General features: G+C 51.0%; 1 protein-coding gene across 5 annotated transcripts in view; it reads left to right on the top strand.

Annotated features, from left to right (window-relative positions):
• The window catches only part of SRGAP3 (SLIT-ROBO Rho GTPase activating protein 3), a gene marked incomplete at its 5' end in the record, with an annotated part of 71,735 nt that overhangs the window by 8,294 nt on the left and 41,140 nt on the right, over positions 1-22,301 (top strand). For 4 of the 5 annotated variants that reach the window (XR_014616488.1, XR_014616489.1, XM_084214593.1 and 1 more), the window contains one exon: positions 21,872-22,064. Coding sequence is in view for 2 of the 5 variants with exons in the window: in XM_084214593.1 (XP_084070719.1) it covers positions 21,872-22,064 (193 nt within the window). Of the gene's footprint in view, positions 1-21,871; positions 22,065-22,301 lie in introns of those variants that run through there. The other variant, XM_084214594.1, reaches the window with a different exon arrangement.

Here is a 22,301-nt window from a genome sequence, read left to right as displayed (position 1 = left end):
CTCATGTGTGTGTGAAGGAAGGGCAGGCACGTTGTGGAGGCTGCTGTGCAGCAGGTGGCTGCGAGTGCCCTGCGAGGTCTGCCCGCACCCCTGCTCACCCACTGCAGGGCACGTCCTGCTCAGACCACCTGGAATTCACTTCTACAGTCCTAGGCAGAAACTCTTGTATTCTGCCAGCTTTTCCTTTACTCGTTCTAGACTTTATTTTCCATTAAATACATTAAATGTTTTGTAGGGGATTTCCTATTGCTCTTTTTTTTACCACTAAAGTGAATGGGACTTCTCATCTGGTAATAAATGAACGTGGAAATCAGGATCTCCACTGTAATTGGATTTTTCAGATAGCTCAGGAAGAGCCTGAGGAAGTGTGGCAAAAAGGAGTTTTAATTTGGAATAGATCAAGTAACCTGGGAATCAGACTCTCAGTAGGTTCTTTCAAAGCATTTTTTGTTTCTTTTTACATCCTTGCTGGATCGTGTTCTGAGTGACTCATGGCTTTAAAGGCATTTTTTCCTGCATGTTTTTTCCTGCTTGTGCGCTCTTGACCTACTGTTGCTAAAATTCCTAAAGAAATACTAAGTAAACATATTGTAAGTGAAAATGTCATATTCTAAACCCCTGGAAGTGAAATCATTACAAAGAGTATTCATGTAGTCATTGTTCTGCAGGATGGCAGTGTGAGATGCACTCTTGAAATAACAATAATCTGTTCCGTGGGAGAGGTCAGCTCCAAGCTAAGGGGGAGTGAGAAGAAGAGGAAAAAAGAAATGCACGCTCTTTGCCTCTTCTCCTAATCACACAGCATGTACTCATGCATCCCTGGGAATGTGATGTGGATGTAGCTGCCTACTGCTTTTAAATGCCTGTCCAGGGCAGGGAGGAGACATCTGTGTTGCACGGGAGAGGAGTCTGGAGCAGATGATGTGCCTTTCTTAAGGCGCTGGATGGAAGGAAGTAATTTTGCAGGTCACAAAGCTGGAGTAACTTCAGAATTAAACCTTCATTGGGGGTTTAGTGGCAGTTGGTCATGGGAAGAGTCCCAGGTTTGTCCCCAGGATTTCCCTGACAGGTGAGAGCTGGGTGCAAACCCCGCTGGTTTCTGGTGCATGTGGTCTTGTTGGTGTGCCAAGAATTTGGAGGCTGGTCACATTGTCACTGTGAATTTGCTGCAGTGTCCTTGTCTGTGGCGGACATCACAATGACAGTGAAAAAGACATTTATGGTCACCAAGCTAAGTACTGAGCCTGCAGCAATTCATGGTGGCAGTACACCTTTGGAAGAAAGAAAAAATCTTCCTCGTCCTCTTCTTTCACTTTCTTGGAGTCTTCACCAGGCTGTATGTGTCCAGAGTTTGTTGGGAAGAGCTCCTTGTCCCCAGTGTGAAGTCTCAGGTTTCCCAGGAGCTCATCTGCTCTTTTTCAGCCTGCATCCAGATGACTTGCCAGGACAGAAGCACAGCTGGTCCTTGCAGGCTCTGAATTGCCAAGGTGATAGCTGTGGCTCCAGCTACAGCTTCAATGGGAACCCAACATCCTCAGCTTCTGGGATCACCCTGGCTGACCTTTCCTCTTCTCCTGCATTGCAAGGCCTGTCCCTGAAGTCATCTGTGTGTCTTTGATGGCACAACTTGGTGTTGCACTGTGGGGCTCTTTAATTGTTGTTTGTCATCGTGGGAATTGCTTGTTCTAAAACCAATTACAACCTGACAAAACTGATCTGCCTTATTTACAAATACATCCATCTGGCCGTGGATTGCCTGATAGTGCTGCCAGAACAATGTGAGGCCGGCATTGCTGCTGAGTTACCAAAGGGCTCCCGTGCTGGCATTGCCTGGAGCTTTGCTGCATGGGTGTTATGTGTAGGACAGGGGAATCAGTGATTCAGGTGACAAATGCTGTGCAGAGCGGGCAGAGATAAAGCACTGTGCGTGTGTCCTGCCCCACGTGGAGCCAGCGGTGTGGTGGAGGTGCTGCTGCAGAGCAGCTCCACCAGCCCCAGCGCCTGCTGCCTCTGGCACCTCGCAGGGGCTGGGTGAGCCGTGCCCTGCTCACGGGCAGCTGTGCCAGGAGAAGGGTGCACACAGGGGCTGGGTGAGCTGTGCCCTGCTCACGGGGCAGCTGTGCCAGGAGAAGGGTGCACACAGGGGCTGGCACCTCGCAGGGGCTGGGTGAGCCATACCCTGCTCATGGGCAGCTGTGCCAGCAGAAGGGTGCACACAGGGGCTGGGTGAGCCATACCCTGCTCACGGGGCAGCTGTGCCAGGAGAAGGGTGCACACAGGGGCTGGGTGAGCCGTGCCCTGCTCACAGGGCAGCTGTGCCAGGAGAAGGGTGCACACAGGGGCTGGGTGAGCCATACCCTGCTCATGGGGCAGCTGTGCCAGGAGAAGGGTGCACACAGGGGCTGGGTGAGCCGTGCTCTGCTCACAGGCAGCTGTGCCAGGAGAAGGGTGCACACAGGGGCTGGGTGAGCCATACCCTGCTCACGGGCAGGTGTGCCAGGAGAAGGGTGCACACAGGGGCTGGGTGAGCCGTGCCCTGCTCATGGGCAGCTGTGCCAGCAGAAGGGTGCACACAGGGGCTGGGTGAGCCATACCCTGCTCACGGGGCAGCTGTGCCAGGAGAAGGGTGCACACAGGGGCTGGGTGAGCCATACCCTGCTCACAGGCAGCTGTGCCAGGAGAAGGGTGCACACAGGGGCTGGCACCTCACAGGGGCTGGGTGAGCCGTGCCCTGCTCACAGGCAGCTGTGCCAGGAGAAGGATGCACACAGGGGCTGGGTGAGCCATACCCTGCTCACAGGCAGGTGTGCAGGAGAAGGGTGCACACAGGGGCTGGAGCTGGCCAGCTGGAAGTCTGGACTTTGGGGAAGCTGGAAGCCTGGGCTGTTTGGAAGGGGCTGGTGGTGGGTGCCACTTGGGTGGGTGTTCTGTGCCCTTTGGCTGCTGCAATAGCTGTGGGAATCCAGACTGCAGGATCCCCACCTGAGGGAAGTTGGCAGATTCCTAATCTTCGAGAAACCTGTTTGATAATCGAGGCAGGACTAGATTCCTCCTTGGAAGCTGTAGTCTCAGAGTAGGGTTCATGTAGGCAAGAGGAGGTGGAAGGTGCCTGGGGTGCGAGACTCTGATTTCAGTGTGTTCCTGGAATTCAGCTTTGAAAAGGCTCAAAAAAGGAGAAAAATGAATGGCTGATGTCAGGACATTGGAGATAAAAACCATCAGATCTGGTAGCTGAAACTGTTTCAGACTATTTTAGTTTTCCTATGAATGTTCAGTTGCAGCTTAAAAAAGAACTGAGACATTATGAGTCAGTTCTGATTTCACCCTTGGGCCAGCAGTTCAAAGCTGAATATAGTGAATTTCAGAAGCCTTCACTAACAGCCTCTGTTGCTTGTTTACTCTGTGTGTGGCCCACAGAGGGGAGGAGACAGAGACATAGGAATGTTTGTTTATATATGCATGTAAACAAATATAGAGCGAGGAAATCAGGGAGGAGTTGCCCCCCTAAAATAAGTAATTGAAATTAGTATGTCTGGGTTTTGGCAAGTAACTGGAGGCGAGTGAATTGGTTATTGTGAGTAATTGATATGAGAAATTCAGACCTGTTTTTGTTTGCGATCTATCTAGGGATGAACTTTAACTTTTATATTTATGAATAATCACTCGGTTTTCTGTGGCTGGCTGAATAACTGAAAATTCATAAATTGGGATTAACTGTCGGTAGAGAATACTTCAATCTGTATAGGAAAACCTGTGTTTACATGGATCTAAGTTTTTTTGATTCCCCATCACCATAGTAACAAAAGATTTTCCATAAGGGTGAGCTAGCCTGGCAATGGGAGGGAGGTAGGACATTCCCATTTTACCTCCAGATCTCTGAACATTCTTTGACCTCTTAGCTCAGATTTTTAGTACCACATTAATGTGGGCTTTTGGTGATGGGATTTTTGTAATTGGTGACTGTTAGCGCGCTGCAACTGGTATTTGTGTTATAATCCATGGTTTCCCGATGCTCAGCAGTGCCTGGTTCCTGTTAACAGGTTTTTCATAGGAGTTTTTCTGAAATTCATTAGAGACAAATAACAGCCCTTTGATTCTCCTCTTTTTTTCTGCTAGTACTAGACCATAGCTTAAAGACGAAAATCTGGGGGGCTCTTGTGTTCTCCCAGGGTTATGGGCAGTGTGGGGCTGTCCTGGTGAGCAGTGCCAGGGTTATGGGCAGTGTGGGGCTGTCCTGGTGAGCCCTGCCAGGGTTATGGGCAGTGTGGGGCTGTCCTGGTGAGCAGTGCCAGGGTTATGGGCAGTGTGGGGCTGTCCTGGTGTACAGTGCCAGGGTTATGGGCAGTGTGGGGCTGTCCTGGTGAACAGTGCCAGGGTTATGGGCAGTGTGGGGCTGTCCTGGTGAGCCCTGCCAGGGTTATGGGCAGTGTGGGGCTGTCCTGGTGAGCCCTGCCAGGGTTATGGGCAGTGTGGGGCTGTCCTGGTGAACAGTGCCAGGGTTATGGGCAGTGTGGGGCTGTCCTGGTGAGCCCTGCCAGGGTTATGGGCAGTGTGGGGCTGTCCTGGTGAACAGTTCCAGGGTTATGGGCAGTGTGGGGCTGTCCTGGTGAACAGTGCCAGGGTTATGGGCAGTGTGGGGCTGTCCTGGTGTACAGTGCCAGGGTTATGGGCAGTGTGGGGCTGTCCTGGTGTACAGTGCCAGGGTTATGGGCAGTGTGGGGCTGTCCTGGTGAGCCCTGCCAGGGTTATGGGCAGTGTGGGGCTGTCCTGGTGAGCCCTGCCAGGGTTATGGGCAGTGTGGGGCTGTCCTGGTGTACAGTGCCAGGGTTATGGGCAGTGTGGGGCTGTCCTGGTCCCCAGTGACTGCTGAGGGGATGTTGGCTTTGGCCAGGTCCCTCACAGCCCCACCATCCAGTGTGTGCTGGTGCAGCTGTGGAGATGCTCCAGAGGAGCCTGGGATTGTACAGTGCTGTTCACATGGTCACTGGTTTTGTTCACTAGTTTTAAATCCAAATAGAAAACTGTATCCCTGTTGATGGTCTTCTCCTTGAAACATAGTTATGCTCTGTATAATGCAGCTGTTCCTTATCTCAGTAAAATGTCCTGGCTGGAGGCAACTTATTGGACATAATTTATGAGCAAAGGCATCTTGTGACGTTTTTTTGGGAGAGGGAGAGAGAAAATAATTAAAATTTATTAAAATTTATAGTAAAATTGTTAGGATAAACCCAATGAATTTAAAAATGTTCATTTGCTTTTAGTTATTAATGAAATCTGTGGCTAAATTTAGGTGAGTTCTTTACACATTCCTTAGTTTGGACAAATGCTCTGCTTTGTTTTATTCAGTTTCAGCATTCATTTGAATGAAAAGCTCCTAAGTTAAAGGGAGATTTTTTTCGCTGAACGAATTCTGCTGAGTTTGCAATTATTCCCTAGTAAGAGGCAGTCGACCTAATGTATAGATATTATTTCCAGGAAATATTAATGTGTAGCCTTCTACCTTTTCACTGAAGTGATTGTAATTTTATTTGTAATTTACATTTTAAAACTTACAGGTATGCATCTTGAGTTTGATTTTAAAAGTACCAGCATGTTAGAAATACACAGTTATTTGTAAGGGTCTTGGATGTTTTCTTCCCTGTGTTTGCCTTGTGGTCAGTCTGTCCCTAGCCTGTCCCTTCCTCAGCTCCGGCGTGTGTTCCTGAATTAGCTCCCTGAAGGCCGTGCTGTGATTTTTCCCGAGCAGGGAGTGAGCACAAGGCCATAATGATAAAGCTTGGGGAGAGCTGCTGTGGCTCTGTGTGCTGGGACAAACGAGGTGTCCCTCCCTTCCAGAGCAGCTCCTGGCAGAACTCCCATGTGTATTGTGCTAAAAGCTGTGCCCTGTTTGTGGCAGTCAGTGTGATTTTGGGGCGTTTGCGGGGGTTTCTGTGGCTTTCCGTGCGTTGTGGCCGGGCTGCCCTGTGCTGGTGGGGGCAGCAGGGCACTGACACCCCCTTGGTGCTGTGCTCAGCCAAAAATCTTCCTAACGCCTCTCTTCTGTATCTTTGTGTCTTCTGGCAGAGCACGCATCTTCCACATATGCTCCTCTAGTCGTAGATAAAATCCTGCAGTGCTGGCAGGTCTGACATCCTCCCTGGCTAGTCTGTTAACTGATTTGATACTTTTGTCCCAGTACTGAAACTAAATTTTATTGTGCTTGAAGGAGGTGACTCTTTCCTGCGTTTTCCCTGGTGCTTGTGAAATGGGATTCTCTGGGAAGATTGCTCCAGAGGAATCACAACATTTTTCTGGGAGTCCAGCTGTATCCTAGGTGAAGCAAGCAGTCAGCCTGGCAGTGCTCCAGCTGGAGTGTTCAGGGGAGCTGCTGTGTGTTCTGAGCGTGGTGATGGATCGTGCTGCTGCTCAGAGGGACCTCGAGAGGCTGGGGACACAGGCAGCAGGAGTCTCGGGAAGTACAGAAAGGGAAGTCTTTTTTCCCCAAAAGGTGGGGAAATAGCCTTTTTAGACTCGCTGTGCTGTTACAAGTTACATTTCTTAAAAAGCACTCTAATAAAAATAATGGTGGGCTGGTCTCTTAACTGGATTTAAAATGTTTCTTGTAACTCACTAATGCATTTCCCATCATGTTGCCAGAAGGTACGCTGTGACTTTGAGGAGGCAGCAAATGCAAGTTGCAGAGAATTCCAAATGGCCATTTATTTTGAGCAGGATCTTAGTTCTCACTTGGAGTTTCCTGCCATTACTGAGAAGGCTTAAACATTTCTCCTTGTTCTTGTGTGCTATTTAATTAATGAGTGTGTGGAGGCCCCTAAATCATGCTGTGTGACGCCATTCAGTTCAGTAGTTTATTGGAGGTGATAAATGAATGTTGGATGCTTGCCTGGGGCACAGCCTGTGGGGTCACATTTGGTGGTGGGGTCTGAGGGACCCGGGGTGTGCTGGCACCAAGCTCTGCCCAGCCATCAGTGGAGCAGCACACTGGGAGTTGATGACAAATACTTACACAACCCTCTGCTTGAGTCCTCTTGTTGGCAATATCTTTTGTCTTTTTCTTCTTGGGGATATCTTCTTTCTCTTTTTGTAGTATCCTGGATCTTTATTAATATAGATTGCTATAGGATTTTGCTAGGAGCAGACCAGCCAGTCTTTGGCAAGATGGTGCTTTAGACAAAGAGCAGGAGCTGTGCTTCTCTGCAGAGTAGAGGAGCTCTGTGCTCCTGCAGGAAGGACGCAGCTGTCCTCCCTGTCCTGCTGTCCCCTTCATCAGGGACCGTCATCGATAGGAACAGTCAGTGCTGCTGAAACTTAGCATTTTGTCCTATTTTTGCATTTATTAGCATACACTGATTATTCATAGGAATAATTACCCTTTACCAATTCACATTAATTTAGATGGCTTTTGAAAAGCAATCAAGAAGAGTGGGAATGATAATGCATCAAAGGCATATGGCACGAAGAAATAAGGGTGTATTTTACGTAATGACCATGTCAAGACACTGTCAGCTTTTCCCTTCAGACTGCAGTCATTGGAACCCAGTTTGGTGGTTGTGGCTAAAGGCCACCATGTGCTCCCTACCCCAAGCTGATTCATGCTCTTTGTCTCACTTCTGTGTCCCTTCAGAAAGGAGCAACATCATTTTGGGGGGCACAGCATGAAAGCAGACAAAACCACGCACTAGGTCATTTCACCATTCCAAAGTGCCTTGCCTATCCGTGCACATGTAGGGTTAAATTCTCAAGTGGTTTTATTATCAGGGAGCACGTGAAGCTTGGAGGATACAGCAGATTCTTGTCTGCCCTCAGCCACAGGGAAGAGCCCTGGAGTCTTCTCCATGGCCAGGGCCAGCGTGTTTCTTTGGCAGGGGAGAGGGTCTTGACAGTACAGTCAGATCTTGGGCGTGTTTCGAGGGTCACACACCTGAGCAGGGCTGTGAAGTGTTACTCTCTCAGTCATGGTGAGTCTTCTCTGACTTTGAGCTAGGCAATGGAGATGAAAATCCAAGTGTCACGTGGGACTCGTGGCCTAAAAGTACTGACTGTGTTCTTTTGCTCTGGCTTACAGATGCTGCTCTGAAAGCCAAATGTGATGTGATGAAATAAGAGTGCCTTGGGAGACAGAGATGTGGAGTGAGTAATCCTTAGAGAAGGCAGGAAAAGGCAGGGTTCAGTTCAGGTCAGAGGACAGGCTGAGCAGTGGTCATACACGTTTTGGAGGAGAAGAGCAGCAAGCATATCTAGGGTTTCTGATGCTTCAGTGGTTAAAACCTGGTTTTCTCAATTCAGGGAGATAAATTCCTCTGTTTTTCAAAGGAGCCTGGAACTGCTCCTGTGCAGATTGGTACAAGTGTTGTTCAGCTGGTGCTGCTCGGCAGGAGCAGCTCCACAGCCCAGTGTGGTTCCAGTCAATATTGGCTGCTTGCAGTGAGCACAAGCCATCCCTCATTGGGAGTGTCTCACAGAAGGAATGGCTCCTGCACGGAAAACAAACACTAGTGAGCTGTGGCAGATATAGCTCCAGGATTATTTTGCTGACAGTGTCAGAATTTTAGTAACTGAGAAGAAATCTCTGTTGAGGAACATTTGCAGGGGGTTGGTTACACACTTCATGCGCAGGGAGGGGTGGGTGTCAGTTCTATTAGTCTGGAATAATGTGTTGTCAGGAGATATGAAACTGGGATGCTGCTCAGGCTGGCTCTGTGGATTCTGCTGCGCATCATTCACGCACTGTTCCGCATTCCACATGCATTATTTTTGGCTAAATAAGTGAGCCCCTGAGTTCATCAGTGCTTCAGCTTTGTGCTGTCAGATTGGAATGAGGACGCGCTCTGAATGTGTGTGATAGAGTGGGACTTGTTCCACCAGAGGCTTGTGTTAAAGGAGGAACACAGTTACTGCAGTGTTGGAGACTTCTGTTTATTCCTGGCACTGATGGCAGGATGGAATCATAAAATTAGGAATTTCTGTGAGGAACAGTGACAGCATGCTGCCACCTTTATTTGTTTGAAATTTTGTATCTAAAGGAATCTGTTTACAGCTTAAGGTCAAGAGGAAAATACAGTTTTCTAGCAGCGGTGCTTTGCTACTTCATTTGATTTATAAATTATTTGCTAAGCATGGATATGCAATCGCAAAGAATACTTTAACACAAAAAGATAGTGAATGTTTTCTTTCACTTTGGGGTCTGAACTCATGAGAACCCCTATCTGGGACCTCAGGATTCCTTGGATTATGCCATGCTTACCCCTTGGCAGCATTAGGTGCAATTCCAGGGGGCACTTTAGTGCATTAAGTGCTGTTGAGTGTTGATGGCGAGCTCTTCACGTGGGCAGGTTTGTTGGTTTGTGCCAAGGTGGGCAGAGCTGGTTGAGGAGCAGGGAGGAAACCTGTCCCCCGTGTGATTAAGGTACACTGCTGTGCACGGTCTGGGGGCCTGGGCTGACCCCCAAATGTGCTGAGGCTGACTGCTGCCCCTGTGCTCGCAGAGAGCAGACCCATCCCCACCTTTGCAGGCTGCCTCTTGTCTGCCCACACACCTGCTTGGCTCATCCTGCTCGAGAGACCAGGGGAGGCATTTCACGGTGGGGAGGTTTAGGCTCCAGTTCAGCTCTAGCTGAGTGAAGAGAGGGTGCTAAACATAGCTCAGAATCACGTAAATGGGCAATTGGATGTGTAGGAGAGAATGAGAATAACACATGGGGCAAAGGAAGGAAAGGCTGGCTCTGGGAGGAGCTCAAGGAGCTCTTCAGAGGGTTCATGCAGGCGGGTGGTGATGGGTGTCCCGAAGGCAGAGAGGTTGGAGGTGCCTCTGGAGGAGCTGTCCCCTAGGTGTCCTGAAGGCAGAGAGGTTAGAGGTGCCTCTGGAGGAGTTGGGGTCCCCTGGGTGTCTGGAAGGCAGAGGTGAGAGGTGCCTCTGTGTGCTGCTGTTTGCAGCCCCTTTGTGCTGCTGTTCCGGATAAATGATAGCAGAGGGAGCACAAAGAGGCGTGAGGAGGAGCCTGGGGTGGGCAGCTGCACTCCTGTGCCTGTTCTGCCATTTTCAGGGGGTGAGATTGTGGCTGATGCCTCCTGAATGCAGGAGGGTTAGAGCAGAAGAGAGAGCGCGTGTTTGGAATGCTCCCAAAGTGTAACATATTGCACATGTATTATGTAGGCTCCAGAAATGATGTTAAAGTAGCTGAGCCCACAGGCTACTTGGACAAAGCAAATATCAAGACCATTAAGTTCTCTTGCTAAGCTTGGCTCTTCCTTGTTATTAAGGTCATTTCAGTGTGTATTTTGATAACTGTGAGGTTTCTGTGTAACAGCTTTGTGCTTGAAATTTTTTTTAAATCAGTTGGAAAACATTTTGCCAGATTTTTGTCAAGCTGTCAGCGAGAGCTTTGTTATATGCAGGAGTGATAGAGAAACACTTTTGAAAGTAATTTTTCTTTTTCACTCTTAGGCTGACAAATGAGGAGAAGCAGCTTTTCTGGTCGTGCAGGTCAAGCAGAGAAAGGGAGTAGTTCTTAGAGGGACTGCAGGTGTGGTGCTGTGTTGGAGTGGGCTGAGATCCTGTCGGTCACTGCAGGGAGCATCAGTTCCGTGTGTTTTTATAAGGTTGTTCCAATGTCAAGTCCCATCCTAAAAATGTGCTAAAATTGCCTGAGGGTCTTGACCCCTCAAAATGATCCCAGGGCCAAGGAAGTTCAAGATTTCTGCTCAGAGAAACTCAGCATTTCAAAAGGGGATTTTTGGAGGGCTGGGGTAAAACAACTTCCATATGGAATACAGACTCATAGGTAACAAGAACACATTAAAAGATGGTGATATGAGTAAGGCGCTGCTGCTGCCTAAAGTCTGTGTTTTAGTGTATTTATACCAGCCTATATCAAATCCTTCCTTTCCCTTTGTAACTAATTGCTTGCTGTAATCTCTTTCCAGCTGGGTGGAGTTAGTGTGGGCAATGTTAGCATGGTGTGGATGGACATCCTAAGGCCGGAGGGAAGGAAGGATACCCGGGGGGAGGGCTGGGGAGAAGCTGCCCATGAGCTCAGCTGCCCTCGCCTCAGAGCAGACATCCTGAGCTGGCTGCCCTGTTACCTCAGCTCTCCTGCCTGACTCAGAGTGTTTCTATCAGATTTAGCCAGGGTCTCTTCCTCTGAACTCCGAACAAGGACAAGGAACGAAAGTGGAAGGCAGGGAAGTTCTGGACATCCCCACCCATCCGCACAGAGAGGCAGAGGACAGCTCTTCTGTGTGAGTTTTGGAAGGGCACAGTGTCAAAATTACACACGAGAGAGATAAATGTGACACTGTCAAAAGTAAATGTAGTTAAAGCAGCTTGTAAATAAGCCAGGAGCAGTAGTGAGTCAGCAGAGAGGGGCTATAAATACCAGAGCTGATGCAGCAGCTGCAGCTGGGGGGGCCACCGGGGAAGAAGGGAGTGGAGAAGCTCTGGGAGGTACCAGGATCCACACGTGTTTTGAGAAGCTGTCAGAGAGAAGAGAACCAGAACTGGTAATTACAAGGTGCTCTCCAGATGCTTAGTCTAGAGTTAAATGGTTGGTTTTCATAGGTTCTCCCTTAGATGAAGAAAAAAGCAGAACAGGTGACTCAGAGCTGTGCTTCAGTGGCAGGGGGAGCTTGTGCAGGTGTACAGACACTTCACCTGCACTGGAGCAAGCACTGCTGCTGCTTCTGCATCTGTATTCCCAGCACTCTGGAGGGGGAGTTCACAGTAAACAAACCTTTAATTTAACAGAATTTTAAAACAAAGTCTGTGTTAACTGTCTCTGTGTGGTGTTTTTGGGAGATACAGAAGCAGGGGAGCAGTGCCTGCATGCTGCAGGTCAGGGATGTGCATGGAAGTGGCATGGTCACAGCTGACAATTCAGGAAGATTAAGGGCAAAATAATGTTCTGATGTGCTTTTGGAATTGAAGATTATCTGGTGATAAAGACATGAGATGTTTATTTGTGGGGAGGTTTGTGTATGTAATTGCTTCCTTTTACACTTTGGACATCTGCAGCCATGTATTTTTTAAATGAATGGTAGAAACCAGGGGCTGACGGGTTTAATTTTCAATTCCTCTCTGCTCTCCGATTCCTGCAGGGCTGTGCCCAGTGACACGCTTCCCTCTGCTGTCCCCACTTGCCAGAATGATCCAGTGCTTCTTGTGCTTCCATCTAGTCTTTGTTTTCAGTCCTTAGCTTAGGTAGAAATCCATGGCTTTATTTGGAACAGTCCCTATGTCCCCCCTGCTCTCCCTGTCCTCAGATGGGGTGGCAGTGGCATGGTGAGGGTTGCTGGTGGCTCCTTCCATACTTCTGTCTCCTGAGTGTTCTGCTCAAGTCTGAATTTCAGGTGGGCGGGCAGTTCATTACTCTTTCTGCAGCATTTATGCAGATTGCGGTCTGAGCTTATTTTAGAAGAGCAAAAATCAGGAGCAATTAGCAATCTGCTCAGGAAGGAGCTAGGAGAGAGGCAGACAGCAGCTCTGTGGCATGCAAAGGACTGGGCTCTCTGCTGAGTGTTGTCCCCGTGGGAGCCCCTGGGTTTGTGCAGCAGTGTGGCCTTTGTGGGTGAGCACTGCTGCTGCCAGCTGGAGCAGAGCCACTGCAGGTGGATAATGCAGGAGCTGTGGTGTGCTGCAGCTGCAGGGTGCAGCTCACGGGCTCAGGTGAAGGCAGGGCAGGGTGGCAGCAGTGCAGTACAGGAGAGGCAGGTGTGTCCATAGCCCAGGGCTCAGAGCAGAGCCACTGCAGGTGGATAATGCAGGAGCTGTGGTGTGCTGCAGCTGCAGGGTGCAGCTCACGGGCTCAGGTGAAGGCAGAGCAGGGTGGCAGCAGTGCAGTACAGGAGAGGCAGGTGTGTCCATAGCCCAGGGCTCAGGCACGGCTCCCAAACCCTGCCAGGGGCACAGGCTGCCCCAGCACATCCCACGGTGCCTCCTCCCCCAGCAGCCCATGGCACATGCCAGCTGACCCTGTCGGGGAGATCTGAGCAAGGCTTAGGCTGCCCCTCAGTAACAGTAAACATAAATAAACAAATGCCAGCCTTTATTGGCTCCCCCCACCAGGATGGTGCATTTCTTCATTTCAGTGGCCGTGTTAACCTGGCTGGTGTCTGAGCCACGCTGCAAGCCCCGTACTTTTCCTTGTATGAAGGGATGTGAATTCAGAGAATTGGAGAACTCTGCACATCAGAGTGGGAGCAGAAGACAAAGAGGGGATTTTTCAAGAAAACAGCGCTTTGACAGAAGGAATGCTGGAATGTTTACATCTATATCTTCTCTTCCATATGCTTGTGACACGAGGCAGGCGTGGCAGGAGAGTCCTGCAGGAGCAGCGCTGCAGCAGCTCTGCTCTGCATACCAAGGAAATCAAGTGAAATATCTGAGGGATTATTTTCTGGAAGTGATGGACACCTGCAGTGACAGCTGACTTTAGCCAGAGCTGTAGCTGCAGGAGCCCTTTCTGTCCTGATAGTGCTTCAGGAAAAGCTGTGCACACTGGTGCATATGGATTGTATTTTTCTGCTGGCTCGCTTCCCCTGGAGCTGCCCAAGTACCTTTAATGCCCTTTCTTATTTCTGGGTGGGAATTTAACACTCCTGTACTACTATTTCTGTATTTTCTTTGATGTTGTTTATCTATAACCATCTGGTTCTGCACCCACTAATAAATGGGATGCTGGGGAAGATGGTGAGAGCAGACAATATGCTTTATGCTGATTTACCCTTCCGTAGAAGGCAGGAGCACAATCACTTCGTACTGAAGAAATGAAGCAGGCGAGGGCGATAATCTCTGCTTTGTGGGTGGCAGCTGCACAACCCAGTGATCCCAATGTGGAACATATTATTAGCCTCAAGCTAAGCTGTCTGCAGTCTGGAACTTGCTCCAGGTCTATAGTAAATGATGAATTCGTGAGGAGGTTGTGAAGTACTGGGCTGGATCCTGGTATGGAAAGCCCTTTGGAGACACTCTCCCCACAGCTGCTGGGTGCTCCATTGCATGTCTGTTATCTCCTGAATATCTGTGTGAATATCCATCCTTCTGCACTGCAGTAGTGAGGCTCTGCAGGTCTTTATTCACCCTGAAACACCCCAGGACCGCTGGTGCTGCCTGAGGCTGCGTTTGCAGCTGTTGGGGAGGGTTGTGCTGGTTCTTGGGAAGGTGAAATCCCTCCCTACGTTTTTGCTTCCTGCCTGCAAGTTCCAGGCTGGCTGGATCTGGTGGCAGGTGATGCACTTCCATTGGTCACGGCACAGCTTTCCCTTGCTATTCCAATATTGTGCTTTTTCTGGAAAGGAGTGTGAAGAGCAGTGTCAGCCTTGGGCTGACATTTTGCTGGTCTCTGAGGCAGAGCCTCTGGAGGAAGCAGCACTGTGGATTCCCTGGCAGCAGCTGAGGCTTTCCTGGTCAGTGCTGATGAAGGCGGGGAGCAGAGCATCTGCATTTGCCTTTGGCCATGTCCTTGTGCTGAAATTGAAAAAGCACAGTGGAGATAGTTAGCCAAGGGGACCTGGAAGAACAGCATTTCTGGGTGATGAGGACATGCTCCAAAGGAAGCATGATCAGGCTCCAGGAATGCTCAGGGGTTTTGGTCTGGAGGCACAGCAGGGAGCTGGATCAGGGCCTGGAGATGCCCAGGAGGTTTTGGTCAGAGGCACAGTGTGAATGAAGCTGGCCATGCCAGGTACAGGTCCCAGGGAGCCAGCTGCCTGTGATATTTTTAGGAACATTAAATCAAACAAATAAGAGAAATTGGGCAACTGCTGCTATTGGACTTGCCCATTCCTACAGGTTCCTCAGTTTGAGTCTACTGCTTTGGAATTTGTTTTTCCTGTTGTTTCCTGTGTCCCTTCAGACTGGGAGCAGTTTGGCCTTGAAACGAAGTTCAGGCCCATCTTCACTGCAGAAAGGCACAGTGGGAAACAGCAATGGCAGAGATGCCCAAGGAAAGACTTGTTTTATCCTGTCTGTAAAATTAGGTTGTAATCCAATCTGTCCCTCTTTCTGGAAGATGTTGAGGCTTATAGAATACTTTGAGATGTGAGATGAAAAGTTCTTAAAAGGAATTATCCTGTGTTTGGAATGCATTTAAAGTATTACTCTGGAAGAGAATTGGCTCACTGGATCCATGAATGCACAGATTTTTCAGGCCAGAAGGCACTGCTGGGTAATCTGATCTGACTTGTGTGTATAATATTTGATCCTGTTAGGGCTATACAGGGGTTGGGGAACTTGCACAGATACAAGGGGCTGGCTCTAGGAACTGTCTGCGAAGCTCTGCTCTCTTAATGATCTGTGAAATCTTTCCATGCCTGGATTAAGGAATGTGAGGTGCTGAAGTGAACCATTTAATGATCTTCTCCTTTATTCCATCTCAGTGGCTCAGGGCAGGATTCACATACTTGTTCAGTTCTTTCTTTTCCAGTTTGAATACATTCCCCTTTGCATCTAAATAGCTCCAAGCCCAGGGCTCCGGTTACATCGGTTACATCATTTCAGGGCGTTCAGCTGGTGAAAGCCTTTCTCCAGCCCATCCCGGTGCCTCCCGAGTGGACAGATGAGGGATCTGGAGCTCATGCCGGCTGTGCAGGAGGGCAGTCAGAAGAGCTGTTTTCTCTGGGGAAAAAGCCACCATCTGGTTTTGTGACGCTTCCTGTGCTCTTCTTAAATCATGAACAAATACAAGAGATCTATCTGTTTGGTTCTTTCTTTTTAATGCTTTCTTGCATCCCTTGTATTCCTGACAGGCAAAACCAGAGGAGGCACAAACTCAGCAGAGGCAGCAGTTCTGCCTTCCCCCTTCTCTGTCTGTGCCTGCTTGGGGAGCAGCTGGGGACAGAGCTCCCTTGGGCAGAAGTGGGGCTGTGGGGCACAAGGGGTTCCCCAAAAGACACAGGCAGCAAGCAGGGGATTGCCAGGGATCTTGGAATGCTGGAGGTTTGGGGTGGACCTCTTTAAAGTTTGGCATCTTTAATATAGCACCAAAAATCCTAAAACAAACAAACAAACCCAAATTCCAACCCCAAACAACAAAACCAACCCCAGCCTCCTCCAAGTTTTTTTTAATGAGCATTTCTGGGGTCTCGCTCCAACTTCAGTCCTGTAAATTCTCCTTCCCATTGATCAGCACGATCAGTGCAGGGCCACATAGCCAGACAGCAGGGTGTAGGGACAATAAATGAGATTTACTCCCTCGGTGCTGCTTGCAGTCAGACAAAAGTGGCAGCAGATGTGACCAGTTCAGGCTGTGAATTACAAGTGGACAAGTCCCTGTTCCCAAGGAAACGTGGAGGTGCCAGGGGCTGTGGGAAGAGGAGGAGGGGGAGGATGCTGCAGCCCAGGCCAGGGGCTTCCCCCACAGCAGCCCTCTCCCTGGGGCTGGGGTCGGGGTCCCTGGGTGGGCTGGCACAGACCCCTCTGCTGGCATGAACCTTGAGCCTGAGCACACGAGGATTGAGCGCAGCAGGGAGCTGGGGTGGCTCTGGAACTCGGGGTGCTCCTGGAGGGGGACGCAGCGTGGAGCTGTCTGTGCCTGCCGTGGTCCCGTGCCCTGCACCTGCGGGCAGGGGCTGCACCTGTGGCAGGGCCATGGAGACATCCAGGGTGGGGCACTGCCAGCTGGGCCCTCTCTGGATATAGCCTGCTGTGCTCTGTGCCAGGCAGGAGAAAACATGAAAATATGCACTTCTGCTGCCTAAATTTAGCCTCCAAAGCTTGTCTGGTCCCAGCGACGACTCCTGTGGTAAACCTCAACTCCAAAGTGAGGATCAACCCCATCTCCAGCATCTGCCAACGATGTGGGTCAGTACCTGCTGCCGGGCTCCAGCTCTGCTCGTGCCTCTCTTCACAGGAAAAGAACCACTTTGGGTCAGTCTGACTCATTTCTGTGAGTGGTGCAGAGTGAAACAAACCACCTCCCATGCTGAGTGAGGATTTCTTCTGCAAGCAGGTTTGCCTTCTCCTTAGTGTCAGAGAGGAAGGACCATGGCATCCCCGGACAGCATTGCCCAGGAGATGAGAGAGACCCTGGAGAGACAGCTGCCCAGCTGCTCCCAGAGCCAGGGAAGCTGTGGTTGGCATTGGTGCCCGATCTGGGCCCTCTCTGGCCAGCTCTCTTCCCATCTGGCACACATGATGTGTGGTTTGAAGTGCTGTTTCTATTCTTAAATTGGACATAATTGCAGCACACCATTATATCTGTTCGCACTCTTGATTTGTGGGAAGTTTGGCCTTGAGGCTCAGCTGAAGTTAACAGTAACCACTGTTTGGATTCCTTTGGTGGGTTTTTGGTTCCTGGTGTCCCAGGAGCACGGGCTGTCATGCAGGCAGTGCTGCCTGTGGAAGGGAGCTGGGTGCTCTGCTTCACCCCAAACACTTATTGTTCCCTGCTGCCTCCTCGTGAGCCAGGCTGGCTGCTTTCACATCTGCATTCAGAGACAGTTTTTAGGGGAAATCTGCTGTCAGTAGCTCCTGTGGATTTGGAGTATCAAAGTATATGACAAATGCCACCACCTTGGCAGCAGCAGCGGCCACCATCGTGTGCAAGGTCAGGAGAGGGAAGGGAACCACATGAGGAGCAGTGTGTGGGATTGCTGGTGCTGTGCCTCTCGGTGGCAGAGCTTTGCCGCCTTCTTCTTGCGCTTGCTAAGCTTATTATTAATCGTTTCAAGGCTTCATTGTCACCCTATGAGCTGTGGTACTTGTTCTTGGACATTGCTTGGACATTGAGGGGCTGTTCTCATCTTCCTTTGCCCTTTGCATTAAACCAGGGGCTGCTCCAGGGCAGGAGTTTCCCAGGAGGGAAGAAGTCACTGGGTTCAAGATACCATATCTTAGACTTTCACTTCCCTTCTGAGTGGTTGCAGATGAAGCTGTTTTCTCACAGCCCAGCAAGTCACAGTGTGGAGACTTGGTGTGGGTACGAGGGCAAGCTGGGGCTGTGCACACAAAGTGCTGCAGCACTGGCTGGGGATTACAGACACACATGAAAATACCTGAAAAACGCCAGTGCCACAGGAGTTGTTTTCATGCTGGAGAGAAGTGTTTTCCTTTCTCTTTTTTTTTTAACAGGGAGCTCTCGTTTCAGATGAAAGGCTTGTCTTGTTTGTTCTTTGTTTTACCAGGAGCGGTATCTCTTGTCTTTGTCTAGGCAGTGATGTTACTAATCACACGGAAGGAAGGAGAGGGGAGGCTTGGGCAGCTCTCGGCTGTTTGCTTTCACTGCAGGTCCCCTGCAGATGCTGCACAGGGACCCGCACAGCGGATGGAGGCACCCCTGGCATTTGTCTGGGGATGCTTCGGGCTGTGGCCTGCAGCTCCCTGGCTGTTCAGGCCCAGCACTGTCCCTGCTGAGGACTGACAGAGCCTCTCTGGCTGCAGCCCTGGCCAGAAGGTGGCTGGTCCTGTGGCACCCCATCCCTTGCGTCCCTGCGCTGCCGCTCCCACCCCCGGGAGCTGCTGGCAGGGAGGGCAGTGCCAGAGGAGCGCCCCACAGACACGGGGGCTCTGAAAAACGCCCCGCCAGCCTGGGACTGAGCCCGCTCCCGGGCATGGCCCCGAGAGCCCTGGGCTGTGCTGGCTTCACTGCCACAGCCGGGGTCTCTGCTGGAACCCTGGCTGGGGCTCCATGGTGGATCCAGGAGCTGCCTTGTCTGAGTGTGCCAGAGGGAAGCGGTGTGTGCTGGTCACACAGGGGGTGACAAGGCGCTGGAAAATGCATCCGAGGTGTTTCTGTTATGAAGAGGGCGGGACTTTTAGAGGTGGCAGCACACGGATACTCTGAAGGGTGCATAAAAACAGCTGAGAGTCCAATGGCCTTGTTAGTGTGTTCTGTATTTGTATAAGAATTGGATCCTCCCTGAGTCCAGCTTGCTGTGCTATATTTGCAATGAACTATTGGGTCTAATCCCAGTTGTGAGAAAATAATGGCTTTTGTTGCCAAGCATATTTTCTCACTTGTCACAAATCAGTGGGGTGAAGCATATGTTAGAGGAGGGGCTGTCTCGGGCTGCCCGGCGGGAGGATCCGTGACAGCGCTGTTCTCCTGGCGGATAATTCAGATAATCCCGCACCGTGGGCAGCCGGGGGCTGCGCCGAGCTCCGTGCCCGGCTTTGTCCCGCTCCCGCGGCCGGGAGGGCTCCGCTCCGGCTGCCTTGGCCAGCCCGTTGCTAGAGAAACCTCTGCCTTTGTCTGGCCCTGTCTGAGCAGCCGGAGCGGGGCTGCGGAGCGGGGGTTGTGCCAAAACCCCATCTCCTGGAGGAGGAGGAGGAGGAGGAGGAGGAGGAGGAGGAGGGTGCTCCGGTCCGCAGCTGCTGGGGCAGGCTGTGCTGCTGAGCAGCACCAAGCACACGCTGCAGGCTCTGCTGGCTCCCCTGGCCTCCCCTGTGCCAGTTTAGGCTCTGACCTTTGCAAGTCTTTACTGCCCAGGATTTTCCACTGCCTGCTTTTCACCAGTGTTTGCCTGTGGAGAATTGGGTTTATTTAATAGCCCATCCTGAACTTCCCATATGTTGCCTGTCCACGAGCTCTGCAGGATGTCCTGCTGTCCTTCTGCTGGGGTTGGCTTCCGTGGTGGCTGATGCCGGTTGAGGAGCCAAAGTTTTAGGGTTTGGTGCTGAAGAAAAGATTATCTACCCTGGAAAGCATAATTGGCAGTTGGCTGAAGGTTGGAATTGCAGGCCTGTGAATCCATGGCACAGCATGGCTGCAGGCAGTGCAGGAGCTGTTGGAGCTGTCCCCAGGAGTGCTGACTCCCTTGGAGCACTGAGCAATGTCCTTCTCTCTGCTACCACGTCTGTCTTTGCATTGGTGATGCCAGCAGCTTTGCATTCTGTTTTCTACACAAGCCCTTCCCGTTTAGCATGCAGCAGCAGCCCTGGGGTCAGTGCCCATCTCCACTGTTGGTGTGATGGCTTGTCACTGGGTGGCTTTAGGGTCACAGCTGGCAGCTCCCTGTGCCCACATAGCCTGTCCTTTGCCTCTGCGTGCTGGGCTGGCACTGACCTGGCTGAACTCCTGCAAGGAAACTTAGAAGTGTCAAATCAACACCTTACAGGCATAGGAAAAACAAAGAAATTCTGTCGACAAAGGTCAAAGTGTGCCAGGGACAGAGAGAGCTGGACTCCAGCAAACTGGGAACAGAGAGAATAAAGACTGAGGCACTGACACCAGTTGTTGTGAGACCTCGTTTGCATTTTAGCATCCTTTCCTGTATTCTTTTAGCAGAGAATTTAACTTTTGAAGGTATCTCTAGTATTCTCAGTGGAGTGGGATTGTCCTTCATTTTGGAGTTTCTACAGCTTGCTGTGAGTGAGGGCTGGTGTCAGTATGTCTGTGTGCAGCAGATGCCCAGAGTCCCAGGGAAAATCCTGTCTGGGCAGAGGCAGCAGCTGTGCTGAGCATCCCTGCTCTGCCTCACCTGTCCTCCTCTGCTGGGGCCCTTGGCTTCTCACCAGTGTCAGGTGAGCAAAGTGAGAAAAACAGACCTACTTACAAACCTTAGGGAAAGGCAAAGGACATCTTGTGTGTCATGGATTGCTTATACAGCTGTTAGGAGCATTACAGAGGCTGTTTCTGTAGGTAGACTAAAATGGCCACAAGTGCCAAGGCTGGTCTGGGCACATGAGGGGAGGAGTGAAGGGTCTCAAGGTGAGCACCTGCAGGAGCTGCTTCTCCTCAGCTGTGCCACCTGCCTTCTGCCAGGGGTGTGTAGTGGGGAGCTGAAGCAGCACATGGACCTGTTCCATCAGGTGACCCCTGCCATTCCAGCTCCTCTGATCCCTCTGCCATGCAGCTCCCCCCCACAGCCAGCTCAGCCCAATTGTTCTGTTTGGATAGATTTTCCTATGGTCTAGTCTCATTTTTCTTCTCCCTTCAGTTCTGCACACACCCTCCTGCCGGGCTCCCCATCCCTGTGGGCAGAGCTCAGCTGCTGCTCCAAGGAGAGTGAGCAGCTCCTGCAGAGGTTCCTGGCCAGGTGCGCTTCACAGAGCTGCAGAAACCCTGCCCAGGGTTGGGAAGAGTTGGGGAGGTTTATTTCCATCACATCCTCTGCCACAGGTGCTGTGTTCCTTCTCTTGCAGACAGGGCAGGGGGTCTGGCTGTGCCCGTGAGCAGTGCTCCCTTCCCTGCCTGTCTTTCTGGGGTCAGCATCCCCCGTGTGGGGGATTTGCAGCCAAGGTGCTGGGCTCTGGCAGTGCCAGGGCAGGCCAGCACTGGAGCCCAGCTGCTCCTGCAGGGAACCAGCAGGGACCCAGGTGCTGCAGGAGACATCAGCTGCCCAAGGAGCCCATCCCACGCTCCACGGGCACCTCCAGTGCTGCTGAGCCCACTTGGGGAAGGTCACAGGGGGCTGCGGTGTGTCTGTCCTGGACTTTTTAAGCCTTTGAGCCAAAGCTGGGTTGGATTTGTTGTTAAACCTGGCAGTGCAGAGGGATGGGGTGAGAGAAGGGTGCATGGCAGTGCCAGCTTCCTTAAGGTCAGTGCTGGCCATCTTGAAGGTATTCACGTGGACATTTATCAAGAAATAAAACGTTAGTTTATATGAGAATAGTGTGTGATTTCAGGTAGTACCAGAGAGATAGAAGTGTGCTTTTCTGGTTTCAAAAGGCAATTGAGAGCTCTGAGGTTGGTCTCAGTGTTGTAAGACTGTTTGTTTTGACAAAGAATAAGGTTTAAGGTGAGGCTGGTCGATGGCACTGTTCTGCTGTCTCTTGGGAAGCAGATCCCGTGGCCTTATTGAGCCCTGAATTCACCCAGGGCTTGGGGGGAGCTCCCGCAGAGCTGTGCTGTTTGCTCTGGGACAAGGGAGGAGAACCTTCCTGGCCAGCGCCTGTAGCTGATGTCTTTTGTTCCTCTCCTGTCCCGTGTGCCTGCAGAGATCCGAACGCAGCTGGTGGAGCAGTTCAAATGCCTGGAGCAGCAGTCGGAGTCGCGCCTGCAGCTGCTGCAGGACCTGCAGGAGTTCTTCCGCAGGAAGGCGGAGATCGAGCTGGAGTACTCCCGCAGCCTGGAGAAGCTGGCCGAGCGCTTCTCCTCCAAGATCCGCAGCTCCAGAGAGCACCAGTTCAAGTAAGTGGCTGTTCCCAGGGGCAGGCTGGTGCGAAGCAAGGGGCAGGGGCTGCTGTGTGCACTGGAGGTTGGAATGTAGCATCGCAGCCCTAAAGGGGAGTGAAAGTCAGCTGAGACCCCGTCTGCCTCATCCCTGCATGGGCCGCAGGAGGAACTGGACGTGTGTCTGTCCAAGGCTTCCACCACAGCATCGCTGACCTGTGCTGCATGAATTGCACTTACTGAGCACTTCTTGAG

This window comes from Fringilla coelebs (assembly GCF_963513975.1).
Source record: "Fringilla coelebs genome assembly, chromosome: 13".
Classification (NCBI taxonomy): Eukaryota; Metazoa; Chordata; class Aves; order Passeriformes; family Fringillidae; genus Fringilla; species Fringilla coelebs.
This window is presented reverse-complemented; position numbering and strand designations above follow the sequence as displayed.